We start from the raw sequence: 16,072 nt of genomic DNA, 5'->3' as shown, positions 1-16,072 counted from the left end.
CAGTATAGGAAGCTCCACCCAAAAGACTATTATGGAGTACAAAATACACATAGGGACCACTTCATGGAATGTTCCCATGGAAGTTTATGTAGAACTCTCCAAAACTATTAAATTCTTCAGATTAAATACAATTTTCACATCTGTTGTGTACATTTTTATATGTATGTGTACGTTATACTTTCATATGTCATAAATATTCCCTGAATAGTTCAGAAATAAATTAAACAAATGCTATGCAAATACTGTATATACCACCAAGTGTCACTACTAGCCTATATGTTTTGTATAACATATGCTATGCAAATATATACCACTAGATGTCACTACTATCCCATATCTAGTATATCCTTACTTATAAATTTTGGAATGGATTTTATTTTTTTAGCTAGATTATTTTCACTGACCTCATGCGTTCCATATAAAACGAAAGTTGTGTATTTTTAATGTATAAACTGAAAACGGTTAAGGTGAAATAGAAAATGTTTACACTAGGAGGTTTACAACCATGTAAAAAAAAAATTAAAGCACACTGGAGTTGCGGTTAAAAACTAGAACAGGCAAAACCATAGAAAAATAGGGTTAAAACCTTTTGCAGATTATATATTTGAGCTGACAAACTGGATTGATTATGACCCATTACACTGCCTTCAGTGCCAGCAAAAGGGATCGATTTACCTAAATTCATGGAGTCAAGGTCTCAGTTGCATACATGTGCAAGTGCAAGCCATATCAAGCTCTCCTACGTTTTATGATTTATTTTACTCTATAGGAGCAACCACAGTAGGGCACACTGCATATGCAATTCATGGCATAATCGGACAGTATGCTACTTTAATGCTGTATAGGGGATAGAAACAGAAAGATCCTTACTCAAATAAAAGGTTTTATTTGTTGTGAAGTAGGGCTATGTAGCAGGGAATTCTACCCTCAGTGTGCATTTTCCTAGCTACATATACACTCATTGTGCCTTGAGAAGAAACTATAGTTCGAATCCGGTTTTCATAAATCAACCACCCAGGCAGCATTTTCCCCTTTAGCATAAATATGTGAGGTGTGTGCACAAACCTTGGCTGGTATTTTAGCAGGGTGATTCTCCAAGATCAGCCTTTTCAAATGCAAAATCCAGAGTCGTTTTTCCTGTTGAGACTTGGCCTGTTAAAATGACATCTGTTAAGAGGATGGACATGAAATGTTCTGAAGATATTCATCACCAATAGAAAGCATCAGAAGAAGATGTATATTGTGTGTGTGTATATATATATATATATATATATATATATATATATATATATATATATATATATACACACACACATACACACACACACATATATACACACACACACACACACACACACACACACACATACATACATACAATTTATAGATTGTTATTTAGTTTTTTCATATACCATCATTATTTCATAAAAAAATTTAAATAATAAAAAAAAGCTATTGTTTTGATTAGGTCTCAGTTTGACTGTTTTTCACCCCGCAGCTTGCTCCTAGGCCTGGCATGATCTAGGATGTAGAACATTGTTTAAAACGTAACTTTAAAGTACTTGGGAAATTCAAAATAATAATTTTGCATTTTACCTAGTCGTGAACAAAGAATCTGGTCTTTGCAGAGTGTGAATGTCACTAGTATTTAGTACCCAAGTGGTAAGATATTTCTTAAAAATTAAATGTGATTTGTTTTGTCACTGCACAGTCATTAACTCACACCCTTGTCCAAGTTCAATCTCGTCTCCACATGTCTAGGATTTCTAGACATTCATCCCATTCATTGCTATACATAAAGCCACAATAGCCACAAGGCAACCTTAGCAGGAGCCTAGGGCCCAATGGATGTCCAAGAGGCCCAGCTATAACCTTCATGATCCTGCAGTAAACCAGGGGTATAATATAATTGGTCAAAGTTGAGTACATGCCTATAACTTCAAAGGGGAAGATGCGTTTGTAGACAGTGTCTGATGGGGTAATTCCAGTACAGACTATGCATTGGGGAGACTTCTCTGTGCCTTTTGCAATCCACACCAATGTCAATTGATGGGAATGTGGGCTAGACGTCCTTTAAAAACAAACATAAATAGATTTGTTATTGCACTGAATTGGCAGTAAACGCTGCCTGGCAGGTGACTGGTTTGCCTGAAAAGCTACTATATGTATAATAATTGTTGTAGTCACAGCAAGCAGTTGATCACTATTTTGACAAGTGTGCTGGGCCTGCACACCAACACGAACTAGACAGCTGTCAAACCATGGAGTACCTATGCACATTTTAGTAGGGTTAGTATTTATGCCACCTGTTCTCACATGTAGGAGATAGGTCTTAGAAAGGTTGTAGTAACAAGACAGCCTTGGTTTATTCTTTCTGGATGGTTGGATATGCTTTTGTTAAATTATATGTAAACCCAAGAACAAAAAGTATTATATAGAAGCTTACCAGGGCTTAGATGTAGTTGTTGCATTTGTTTCATTTTTCATGCTTTTGACCTTTTTTTTTTACCAGCACCCCTTTAGTCCTAGGGTGACAGCACTTCTATAGAGGAGCACCACTGTCACCCTAGGACAGGAAATATATTAGGACTACAGAAAACCTCCTCCTGGCCTCATTTCTATAACATAGTTGGAGGTGTTCTGAGGTAGACATGTGCATTTGTTTTAGTCCGAATGCATTTTCATCCGCATTTCAGGTATTTTCGTTATCGGTTTAACAAATGACAACGAACGTGCAGAATCCGAAAACCGAAAGATCTGACAAACAAATGCTTTATTTTAATTTTTGTTGCAACAGTTCGATATAGATAGGAGATTCGACATGACTGACAATAGCAATCTGTGTCCATTGAACCTGTGGTCAAATGTGCCTTACCTTAGCTCTATTAGTCCAAGATTATTCTACATAGAGAGAAAAGATTCGACAATATATATATATATATATATATTACACACACACACACACGCACACACACACACACAATAGCAAAAAAGGTCGAATGTGCCTAACCTAACTCTATTAGGACATGAAGAGTCGACATGAAGAGTCGACATGAAGAGTCGACATGAAGAGTCGACATGAAGAGTCGACATGAAGAGTCGACATGAAGAGTCGACATGAAGAGTCCGCCTCGAGCGGACATTTATGGTCAAATGCTCTGCCCATAGGCTATAGAAGAATTCTAATGTTGGTCGACTAGTAATAATATTTAATAAATATAATTACTACTAGTGTCATAAAACATTAGAATTCTACTATAGCTTGTAGGCGGAACATTCGACCGGAAATGTAGGATTGTGGCGTCGTCCAGTTTAGCTACTCCGTCGAATCTTCTTTGAACATTCCATAAGCCTTCAATGACAGATTCGACCTTAATTATTTCGGATTTTCGGATGAATGCATTTAACGTAACAAAATAAATAAAAACGAATTTCGGGAGTAACTAAATAACTATTTTTCGGACAAAAATGAAAAATTTTATATTTCAGTGTGCACATGTCTATTCTGAGGTTCACAAAGTCGAACTGAGCAGGATTCATAGCACTGCTTGAGATAACAGCAGAGGACACAGTACACTGGCAAGATCAGCATTTTTTTTTTGTTGAATTATGGAGCAGATCTAACAAAACCTGTAAAATCTTTTTTTTTTTTTTTTTTAAGTTTTCTGCTTTACTTACCTTTGTTCTCCACTTCCTGGTTTCCCTGAAGGCAGTGGTGACGTAGCCCCGGCCACACAGATGGCCCCGAAGGAAGGCAGTGTTACCATTGCCTTTAGGGAAATCCTGTACCTAAACTGCGAGATCTCGCAGTATTATCATACTGCGCATGCGCCCTACAAAGTTCCATTAATTCCCTAGGAAAAAATATGCTTCTGCTGGAGATCTCACGAGGGTCTCTCCACCCCCCCCCCCCCACAACAGATACCTGCAGTATCCTACTGCACATGCACAGGATGAAGTGCTTCATCTAGCACATGCGCGGCATCATGGACATTTTTAAAATGGCGACATGGGAATGGGGACCCAGGCAGCAGAGAGGCAGGACAAAGTAAGTACGTAGGAAGAAAAATCCACAAGGATATAGGGAAGTATAATTAATCCCTCTCTAATGATTGTTGACAGGTTTATACATTAGGGACAGGACTCTGTGTGTGGGGGTCGGGGGGGGTGTCCTCTTTAAGAACACAGAATGAAAAGAATCAACAAAGAAGTTCACTAAATTCTTTGCATTCTGTATAGTTCACCTGTAAAAGATTTATTTTCTCCAACAAAAAACTGGAGCCACGTTTTAAGTAGATTCAGTAGAGAAGGCAATAATGTACTTCTCTGTATTGCTCTTGTAATATCCTGATCTCCTACTAATTACATATGTCAAGATTCTTCAGTCTTTCCTGTAAGAGATTAGCAGAATGACCTTTCTGGGCTTTGATCTCATTTGTCACGTAGCAAAGGCTGAATTCAAATATATTACCTGTACAGTATGCTGAAGCTTGGGGCTCTTGTAGTGAAACACACTGAAACTGAGGGGCTCTTTTGGAATCACTTCCACCAGCATAAGGTTGCAACACTACAGAAGGCAAACAAACAGATATTCATCGGTGGTACTTCTCATAAAAAAAAAAAGGAGAAAAAAAACACCCAAAAACACGATGGAAGTATGTTTCTGAGATATAACCTTTGTGCATAAAAGTCAGAGCAAAGTCTTTCAGATGAGTTTCAAAAAACATTCACCATGTTCTATCAAATGAGCTTAAACTGACAAATATAAACAGAAAAACAAGCCTATATTTTAACTTAGTGGAACCATAACTGTATATATTTACTCACTATCGTATGTATATATCTACTGTATATCTGCTGCTAGTGTTTTCAGACTCGACCAATTCCTTCAGATGCTATTTTAGCATCTAATTAAGAGATTTTTGTCCATCCCCCCCCCCCCCAACCACCAAATGATTAGGAATACTCAGTATAGTAATGTGGTTGGGTCCATACTTTGAGCAGCTGTCATCCTGCTGTTGTTTACATTGTTCAGAGGGTGGAATTCTGCCTGAATAGAAATACTCACACTTATGCATCTTCCATTTACTTAGCTATACCAAGCGCCTTCCTAGAGCTTACAGTGCATCATTCACCACTGTTTACATTATACTGTTATACGAAGACCTTGTAAAATCAATCCCTGGAAGAAGTTGTTGGCCTTGCATTTAGATTGCATACATTTATACGCTACTTAAAATGACACTGTCATTATTCAACGTTATAATGGCATTGGTTTATAAAAGATAAGAATCCACTTATTACATTAGCTAGCACACCAAATTAGCATTACCAAATTTATATTAGCAACGAGTTAATACAACCAACGAGGTTGACCATTTCTCAGTGGGGGTTTAGGCAAAATTTACTTGGAAATTGTCCCCTGAACCCCGCTGAGAAATGGTCAACCTCATTGGTCCCCAACAGCTCACACTGGTGCTCTCTGCTGACCTCATATACATGAGACATAGTGACATGCAGGTCTACAGGAGGCACAATTGGGAGGCATGGGGGACCAAGGAAATGGACAATCCCTGAAATGCTACGGACTTGATATGGCAATATCACTGGTATGTAGGGGCCTTTGGCAGCATGGACAGCAGAAAAGGTGAGTATTTACTAGTATTTTAGCATTTATAAGAAAATCTTGCCTTACTTTTGTTCATCAACAGTGCGTTGCATGTTCACGTAATCTCTTTGCAAAAATTCATCAAAATGTAAGGTTTATAAAAGATAAGAATCCACTTATTACCTTAGCTAGCACACCAAATTAGCATTACCAAATTTATATTAGCAACATTTTACAAAATAAATAGTGAACTATCAGACATGTCTGACCACGGTAGCCATAAAACAGGACTTGAGAAAGGATTAGCCCTTTCTAATGTCATCTTTCACCCCAGACTACACCAGGTTTCCCTACTGTGATATTGTACCTAAGTATTTGTATTTGTTGTCATTCTTTTGGCTATGGACCTTGCGCCCAAGTGACTGCATTACAGTACATGCCTCTGATCATATAGAGAAGACATAGGGAGTGATTTATTAAAGCTGGAGTGCGTCTGGTGCAGCTCTGCATAGAAACCAATCAGCTTCCAGGTTTTTTATCATAAAAGTTTAATTGACAAGCTGAAGTTAGAAGCTGGTTGGCTACCATGCACAGCTGCACCAGATTTTGCACTCTCCAGTTTTAGTAAATCAACCCTATAGATTCTTGGGGGGTGGTTAACCTGGTCATAGAGATCTATGATGTTTTACATACATATCTTTTGAGATATACTTTGTAAAATTTTACAAACTTACTTTAAATCAATTTATGCTACTGGTGTGTTAGCTCTATTATTTATACAGTCTGGTCAGCGGCAGTTAGTCGTAACTGCCACTGACCACAGTATAAGTCTGGAATTTCTAAAGCAGCACGAGTTCTTACAGATACCCTCTGGTTTTTAATTTGATGTTTGAGTCATTTATAGGTCTGTATTCCTCTGCTCCAAGACCTGATGAAGGGGTCATTTTATTTTTGCTCCCCAAATGCAATGGCTGTTCAGTTATGTTACAATTGTGAATTATCAAAATATTTTTGGGCAATTTCACCTTATGGTCCAGTGTCCATTTGTGTACATTTACATTCTGAGTCATTCCCTGGCACTCACTGAGGGGGGCCTGTTTGTTTTGGGGGCTGCTTCATCAAGCCAGTAAACTTATCCAAAAATGTAATTGTTTGAATAAATATAAGAATCCCAGTGCCTCTTAAACTTTTCTGGAATTCGCTAAGTAGTAAAGCAAAGATAAAATATCAATGCCTTAGAGTATGCACCTTTAAAAGTTATGACAGCATCAAAGAAGGCTCTTAGTATCTGACCTTGACAAGCTCCCCTCTAAAGGTGCACAGTAACCTCCTTTGAATTTGGTTAAATTACCTTCAGTGGGTCTAGAGAGCCAACAACATTAGGCACCATAAAAAAAAAAGAGGGGTCCATAGATTTTAGCACATCTGTCATTCTTTCAGACTGTTAGTCTCTGACACATGCTCCAGTCATACCCTTCTTATAAGCAATCTTTTTTAAGTGTGACACTAGAGACTTCATGTGACTACTGAATCACTAGAAGTCTGAGAGACAAAATGTGAAGCAGCCACAAAGGAGACCTTGTTCTAAAGAATGAAAGAGTACAGCTAGTGCTCCGAAGCTGTGACTTACAAGGATATGGGCTTTGTATGTGTAAGTGTCATCTCTCTTCTTTGTGATGAGGAGAAGTCTGTCAAACAGAAACAAAGTGCGTTCGTTCTTGGCTCGTTGAAAGCGAAATGTTCCCTCCAAGACTAACTCCCCATAACTTGTCAAGTCTGGCCCTTCCCAATTCGTCAGCAGGCTCTGAATCTCCTGTAAGTGAAACACAATAGAAATGTCACTTGGGGTAGTTAACTAGAACAGATGGTGTACAGATATACATTACAGGCTACAGAAAAATCTCCAGTGCCAAGTAATAAAATGGAACATGCACCACAGTTTCCAAGCAGGTAAAATATCTTGTAATAGTCGTCTATTGTATACCTTTTTCATTTTGAAGTAAATATAGTTATAGCATTATAAATTAAACAGATTTATATTAATATAAGAGTAGGCGAAAAATTACTATTAGCACAATAAAACCCGTTCAGAAGCAGATTTTGCCATTCTTTGCCTGTTTTTAACAAATGGCTGCCTTTCAAGTAGCAAAAAAATTATAAAAACAAAACAAAAATAGTTACACTAAAATAAAAAAAAATAAAAAATCTGATTCATAGATTTACATATTTTAAAATGTTGTTGGGAGAGCGAGGTTCATATTTGTTTGCATCAGCCTTCATCTTTTGACCATGAAAATCGTCTCTCCCTCCACCAATAAGGGTGGAAGTAATTTTTAAGACAAACATGCAGATTTAAAAAAAAAAAAAAAAAAAAAAAAAAAAAAACACTATTATAGGCTCCTCTGTACACACTTGGTATTCTGACATAGGAGAAGACATCCATTCATAACAATCCACTGAGTATGGTTTGCCTAGTTCTAGAAAGATATAAGTTTATTAGCTAGTAGGAAAGAAATCTGCACACCAAAATCATGAAACGTTGGTACATGCATAGCTGCTTCTCTGCCAAATGTGGAAAAATCAACATAGAATTAAACCAAATGATTGCTTACGCAAACTTCTTTTGCCTTTGACATCTTGGTATTGTCTCCCCCCCCCCCTGCTATTTAAATGACCCTTTTCCCCTTTTTACAGCCTCACCTGTTTTTTTTTTGTTTTTAAATACATTTAAATAAGGTTACTAAATCAAAGAAACGTGCAAGTAGAAAGGTACTTTTAGTGAAGCCCTACACATCCGCATCACCAGCCCTGACAAAAAATAAATAAAATAAAAATAAAAAAAATCAGTGTCCGCTACGAACAGACCCTTTTGTCTAGATAAAGGCCAATAAGGACAATCACAGCAATGCGCTCCACTCTCCCAAATACTAGGAAAAGCTTATTTGGCCCAAATCCCTCACACCCACCCCTTGGTAGGACCTATGTGTCTGGATCATTGCCCCCTAGGGAGGGCCAAGTGGCTTGATCATTGTTCTAACCGAGTGAATTCAAATCTAGCCTGATCAAGAACACACCCCCCCCCCCCCCACACTTTCACTAAAAGACCTACAGCAGTGGTTCTCAACCTCAGTCCTCAAGTACCCCCAACAGGCCATGTTTTGGGAACTTCCCTTAATTAAAGTAGATCTTATCAATACCAGGTAATTTACCGTATTTATCAACATATAACATGCACAGGAGTATAACACGCACCCTAATTTTAAGAGGGACATTTCAGGAAAAAAACATATATAAATAAACAACTTTGAAGCAAATTAAGGGTCAGTGCCCATCAATGTCCTCAATGCAGCCTAAATAAAGTCCTCCATGCAGCCTAAATAAAGTCCTCCATGCAGCCTAAATAAAGTCCTCCATGCAGCCTAAATAAAGTCCTCCATGCAGCCTAAATAAAGTCCTCCATGCAGCCTGATCAATGTCCATCTGCAGTCCATCAATGCAGCCTGATTAAGGCCTTTTTTTAAGCTAATTTGCATCCTCACAATCTCTCATAAAAGCAGCCTGAACAGAACATCAGGAAATCACCAAGCCATCATCTCCTCTCCATTTGGCTCTCACGTCACACACAGAGCCCCCCCCCCCCTGCCATCGGCATTGGACCAGCTCCTGCGATAGGCAGAACACTGATCTAATGCCGGTGGCAGAGGCGGGACTCTGTGTGTGCGTGTGCGTGTGCGTGTGTGTGTGTGATGTGAGAGCCGTGTGAAAGCAGAGTGAGCCGAGTGGAGAGGAGTTGATGGCTCTGAGAATTCAGAGGTACACTGTCGGCATATAACATGCACCCCCGATTTACCCCCTATCTTCAGGGGGAAAAAAGTGCGTGTTATACGCCGTGAATTAAAGCAGCTGTGCGAAGTAAAGGAAAACTTGAAAACATGGCCCGTTGGTGGTACTTGAGGACTAGGGTTGAGAACCACTGACCTACAGTACATGACCTGATCAGTCTCCACAAGGTCTACATGGGCCAATGTTGCCCAACCCTACCACAGTCTTACTTGGCCTGGTAATTCTCCAGGAGAACCTTATATGGCAGATCATCTGACTGCTTGCTAAGGGCAACAGCCCAATTTTCCCAGTATTCTTCATACACATTGTAACCAACAGAAAATAAGCTTCTAAACTACAAAGATATACCTTTTATTCTATAAAGTTACGCTGCATTTTTTCTAAACAATGTAATTTACTCATTTTTGTTTGAAAGGTTACTACTATAAATTGTTAAGTGTTAAAGCTCTGTTCAACCGTTTCATACTTTTACACAAAATGGTAAAGTGAAAAATCAAATATTTAAGCAGGGCATAGCTATTATATTGCCTTTTTATACAAAAAAATAAAAAAAATAAACTTAGCTATCACAGTATTAGCAGGAAGCAAGTGTGAAAATCTTTAAACAGAAAATAAGCACTGCTGATTAAACTATGCTGATATATTCAGCTCTAATAAAAATCAACATCATGCAGAGTATTTGTAACACATGAACTGTGCAGCTGCCCAAACACAGGGGGGAAACATGTGTGTCTGACCTCTATTATTTCATGTAGAAGCTAGAAAATGCTAATTGCAGGGTCGGCTCAGGCCAAGCCTGAATAATTACAGACACTGATAAGTGTAGGAAAATGATTACAAGGCCTTTTATTATAGATTTTTTCCATCTTACAATATTTGGACTCATTAAAAAGGGAAAGTACAAAGTATTCACTTAAGTTACCATTTTCCTTATTCCCCCTCGATTTGTCACCTCTTGTCTGTAAAAACTTTTGTTATAGTATTTCCAGTTAGGGGATTTTTTTTTCTTCCTTTTTAAGTAATCAGGTCTTCTTTATTTTTTTCCTCCATGTGAACATACTTCCCTTCGTCCTTTTTCCTGCTCTAGTACTGCACAGATTAGAGTCATTCATATCACTACGTTATAATGCATGTGTCAATTTCTATTCAGCTAAGCACTCATTGAATTGCATTGCTGAAAATAATGTTCATTAAGGGAAACAGCTTAGTGAATTAAACCGGTTGGCTCTTAATCACATTATGTGGTGTTTTTGAAGAAAAAAAACCCTAATCTAGAATAAACTATTTATTGACTTATAAATGATCCAGCATGTACGCTTTCTAGGTTGTGCCTCTAAAAGTGAAGCCTCTTGTTGGTGGACACCTCTTCTAAGCAAGTCATAGCTGAGCAGAACTGAACCAGGACATTAAGCTCTGCTTGCATAATCAAAAGAAACCAGTTACGCAGTGCTTAATTATAATATTAATTTATTAAAAACTTGATGTAGTGGATTGGAAAGGGATAGAAACAACAGGAGCTGTGCATGGAGGGGACAGAAGAGACGGACCTTTTTTTTGATCAAGGGGCACTTACAGGAGGCAGAGTGGAAGCTGTTCATGGTTAGAAGTGGAGGTAAAAAAAAAAAAAAAAAAAAAAAAAAAAAAAAAAAAGAAAAAAAAAAGGCAGGACTGGCTGTTGAGCTTGGATCATTAGAAGAGGCCGAGAAGACATAATAGAAGCTGACCATGGAGATAAGAGAAAAAAAAAAAAAAAAGACAAAAGTGTAACAGGGTGAAGGCAGAAAGCATTGGAGATGCTCATAAGAAGAGAGAGGAGGAGAGAAGGTAGATAATAGACAGGGTGACAGAGGTGGCTGAGCATGATTTGATCATGGATTATTGAAAAAAAAAAAAAAAAAGTGGAGCGGGGGCTAACATGATTGAGGGACTTCAGCATATGCAGAACAACATACATCATCGGGATGTATATAATATATTGTTAACTGAATGTAGCACTGCTCTGTAATAATGTGCTTTTTAAAAAAACTCACATATGAATGAAATATATCACATACTATAAACCAACTAAAAACTTTCATAAATAGATAAAAATGATACCACCACTACCCTAGTGTTAATAATACTCCCAAAATGATAAACCAATGGTGTAAACAATCACATAAAGTGAATTAGAACACCCTCAGTTACATCAATCCAAATACACTTTAACACGTTTTGCACACTTTAAATATTGAAATATGTGCACTAACAAGTCTATAAATGCAAGGCCTCTCGAGCCTTATATTATCAGTGCATAAATAGTCGTGAGTCAACAGTGTTCCATCTCCATGTGCCTTATGTGCTCATCTTTGGTATTGGACACATCATTTTTATCACATGAGCTTATGGGAGAAATGGACAGGTTCCCTTAAAGACATCAGGCTCATGTCTACATAGTGAAAGGTAACATTCCCAGTGAAAAGGAAATATCCCCAATGTTGCAATATTAGAATACTTTTTTCATCTCTTTTCACAATATTGCACCATTGGTGATTCTTTTTTCTCTAGGAGTGTTCTAATCCGTGGCGGTGCACCAATTAAGGGCCCCCCTCTCTCCAGCCACCCCTCTCTATGACTAATGGATAGATTCATGCATTGCATGAATCTATCCATGGCCGCCACCCCCCATTCAGGCGTCCGCACCCTTTTCAGATGCTGGGCACCTAAATTATAGCGGCAGGGGGTGTTTTTGAAGCACCCGATTAGAACCATAGGCTCTAATAGGCTTTAAAAAAGGTGGCCTCGTGGTACAAAGCACTGCACTCGAGTCCACCTAGTGTTAGAAAAGCATATGAATATTTGCTTTTCTAAGATTGAACCGCCTCTCCACCAATCAGGTGCGCTGGTCTACCCATCACCCGATTGGCTGAAAGGACAGGGGCTGCATTTGGACACCTATCGGGAAGAAGGGAGGAGACAGGAGACACTGCCTGACCAGCTGCAAGGACCCACCGCTCGCTGCCGTAACCCGCACGCCTGAACTGCCTCGATACAGGGTAAGTGCTGGGCAGACGGCGGGTGGGGGGGCACAGTGGCAGCATTTGATGGGGCAAAGCAGCAGCATTTGATGGCGCACAGTGGCAGCGTTTGATGGGGCACAATGAGGCTGCAATTGATTTTTTTTCAGAATTTGTTTTTTTGCGCCCCCCCCCCCCCAAAAAAAAAATTTTGAGCACCCGCTGACACTGGTTCTAATTTATTATAACTCCCTTTACATGATTGTTTTCACCATTGGTTTATTGTTTTGAGAGTAATATTAACACTAGGGTGGTGTTATCATTAACATCCATTTGTGAACATTTTTAGTTCGTTAATAGTACAAGTGATTTTTTTTTTATTATTCATATGTGTTTTTTTTTTAAACCATGTTATTACAGAGCAGCGCTACACACAGTAATATATTATATACATTTGGATGTGGGAACTCACAGTAGGGGGTAGCAGCAGCATTAAGTAGCACTATAGGAGACTGTGTTGGTAGCGCATGGGGTTTTCAACATTAATTGTTATAGATCATCGGGAGCAGTGCAGACATTGATGGGAGACCTGCAGAGACACAGAGGGTAGAGCTTCAGAGGAATCCACAAAAGGAAAGAGGGGCCAGAGAACATAGGTAGGGTGGCAGTGAGGAGTGGAGGGATTAGGGGGCTTCCAGATAATGTGGTGTGGGGGAGGTGCCAGAGAATATAGTTTGGTAAAGGGAGATTGCAGAATACATAGTGAGGAGAGTTGCCAGAAAATGCGGAGTTGAAAGATTGGACAGAGGTACCCAAAATCAGCAAATAGTAATGTCGAAAATATGGGGAGAAGTATAAGAAACTGTAGTTTAGGAGGGGAACAATGGAACTAGCAGAGTATACAGTTTAAATGGCTGGGCAGTGCCAAAGAATGCCATGTGAACAGGGGGAACAGGAGAAGAGGTGCTAAAAAATATGTGTTTGAGGAAGCTGGGAACCAGCAGACTGTATGGGGGGGGGGGGGGGGGGGGTTCTGACACTTTAGCTCTGACACTGAACTGGATGTTTAGAGAATGGTGGGGAGATACCAGAGAACACAGAGTGGACATTGTAGAAGGAACAATGACAAACTAATGCAGACAAGGGAAGAAATGCAACAGTGGTCTGATTGTTGACATGATAAAAGACTGTCTGTACCAGGATCTGGGTCCTATTGGCTGCAAAATGAGAAGGAAGGCACAAGCATTTGGGCACAACAGTATGGGCATGCGGTTACCCCTCCCTCCAAACAAGCTGGGCACTCACAAAGCAGGAGGAAACCGGCAGTGAACAAAAAATGTTTGTGGCTGGAATGCTGCTTTAAAAAGGTGCGGTACCTTTAAATATATTTTAAAAAAAGGCCTAAAGGGCCCCTGGAAAAACAGGGTTTAGGCGGGAAAGAGTAGTATCACGTGACCTTTAGAATATTTGGGAAGGTCATGCGATACTCTAGAAAGTTCTAGAAAAACAGGGATTATATAAAAGGAGCCCCGCTGTGACAGTGCGGCAAGCCCCCACCCCCCACCCTTGTTGCAAGGCACTTTTTGGTGGTTTTGCCACCCTTCTTATTGAAACGGGGGAATGGTAGTTATGATTTATGCTATTGGTGCTCAAGTCCTTTATGACTAAGCAAAGTTATATTTTGCAGTTAATAAAGTTAGAAGTGTAATAATCAATAAATGATCATCAATATGATGTTGTTATTCATGGATAATTTATTTACACCAATAAACGTGCCGCCAAAATTGTTGCCACTCAGTGGTGTCGGTGTTATTTATTATATTTAGATTTTAAGTTAGCTTTTGGGAGAGCGAAGTTGTGCAACCTGCATTCCCATGTGTATGGGTGCGGGGCCCCATCAGTGATGCAGTTCAAAATATAGAATGGGTCAGCTCTGGTGCACGAGGAGAACTATGATCTAATTGATATTGCTGAATCTTGACTTCATTCTTCTCATGACTGGGCTATTAATAATTCTGGCTATGCTCTCTTTTGGAAAGACAGGGTAAAACAGAGGGGTGGTGGTGTCTGTCTCTATGTGAGAAGTGATTTCAAAGTGAGTGTGATGAGTCGGAAGCATTATAGGTGGAACTGCACATGGGTGTGCGTACTCAAAAGGTTGTCACTGGAGTTTGTTATAGACCTCCTAGTGTTAGTGAGGTGGTAGAGACTGAGCTCCTTGTACAGATGGAAAGGGCTGCAAGGGTTGGGACAGTGATAATGATGGGGGATATTAACTACCCAGAAATTGACTGGAGTAATGGCATTGCTGGGACAGTTAAAAAGAGCAGAAAATGTATAAATCTATTACAAGACTATTTTATGGTCCAGTTTATCGAGGCTGGACCTGGTAATCTCAAACCATGCAGAGCTTATTACCAATATTCATATAAAAAGAGCATCTGAGTAGCAGTGACCATAACATGATTTAATTTAATGTTAGCTGTAAGCATCAAACACATACAGGTAAGATAAAAACATTTAATTTTAAGAGAGCTAATTTTCCAAGGATGAAAGACTTAGACTGGAAGAGTATATTGGCATCAATGGACACAGAACAGAAATGGGAATTCTTCAAAGTGACTGTATGTAAACTCACTGCAAAGTATATTCCCATGGGCAATACGTTTAAGGCTGGGTTCACCCACATCCAATTCGCATAGCAGGAGAATATGACTGGCTCTCTATAGAGCGGGTTCACATGTCTCCGGGGCAGTTGCTGAGCGCACTGCACAGAAACGCTGTGCACTTTTGCCTCAGTTTCAGGGCCGAATTCAGGCAAAGATTCTGCCCAGATTCATCCCTCAAACTGAGAACAGGGACAGACAGCATTGCTGTGCAATCCGCGGCCAGTTTAGGTGTGAACCGAGCCTGAAACGTTAAAAATAAAACCTATGTGGCTCAAGGCCAAAGTTCAAATGGCTATAATTTAAAAAAAAAAGAGCCTTTAAAAAATATAAAAATGAAGGAACGCTATTATCATTTAAATGTTACAAATAATATAAGTGAATATGTAAAAAAGGAAATCAGGGATGCAAAAATTCAAAACGAACAACAGATTGCAAAAGATAGTATTACAAACCCCAAAAAATTCTTCAAATATATTAACAGTAAAAAAAGGTCAGGTCTGAGCATGTAGGCCCTTTACAAAATAATCTAGAGTGGGTGACTGGAGACAAAGAAAAGGCAAATTTATTAAATGCATTCTTCAGCTCTGTGTATACAATGGAGCTCATGTCCATAATAGGGATGGTATTGACAGAGCCCCAAAGGATCCATAATGGAGCGAAAGGGATATGATCCAGAAATATTTAGACTGAATAAAAGGTGGATAAAGCACATGGACCAGATGGTATCCACCCATGGATCCTAAAAGAATTGTGCTCTGTCATTTAAAAGGCCATTGTTTCTAATTTTTAAGGACTCGTCAATAACTGGAATGGTACCACTGGATTTGTGTAGGGCCAACATGGTGCCCATATTTAAAAAGGGATCAAAGTCTTTACCAATAAACTATATACCTGTTAGTTTAACTTCTATAGTCAGGAAGATACTGGAGAGTTTAATAAAAGACCACATAGAAGAG

General features: G+C 39.1%; 1 protein-coding gene across 3 annotated transcripts in view; it reads right to left on the bottom strand.

Annotated features, from left to right (window-relative positions):
- Positions 1 to 16,072, bottom strand: part of PLEKHG1 (pleckstrin homology and RhoGEF domain containing G1) — a 336,066-nt gene that overhangs the window by 20,279 nt on the left and 299,715 nt on the right. For all 3 annotated transcript variants that reach the window (XM_077486366.1, XM_077486368.1, XM_077486367.1), the window contains 3 exons: positions 7,239 to 7,421; positions 4,472 to 4,567; positions 1,066 to 1,152 (listed from right to left, as the gene is read on the bottom strand). In XM_077486366.1, the coding sequence (XP_077342492.1) occupies positions 1,066 to 1,152; positions 4,472 to 4,567; positions 7,239 to 7,421 (366 nt within the window). The remainder of the gene's footprint in view (positions 1 to 1,065; positions 1,153 to 4,471; positions 4,568 to 7,238; positions 7,422 to 16,072) is intronic.

Source organism: Lithobates pipiens, unplaced genomic scaffold, assembly GCF_037356315.1.
Source record: "Lithobates pipiens isolate NorthernLeopardFrog02 unplaced genomic scaffold, aLitPip1_a1.2 Scaffold_18, whole genome shotgun sequence".
NCBI classification, from domain to species: Eukaryota; Metazoa; Chordata; class Amphibia; order Anura; family Ranidae; genus Lithobates; species Lithobates pipiens.
Note: the sequence above shows the minus strand (reverse complement) of the source record. Positions and strands in the feature narration are given on the sequence as shown.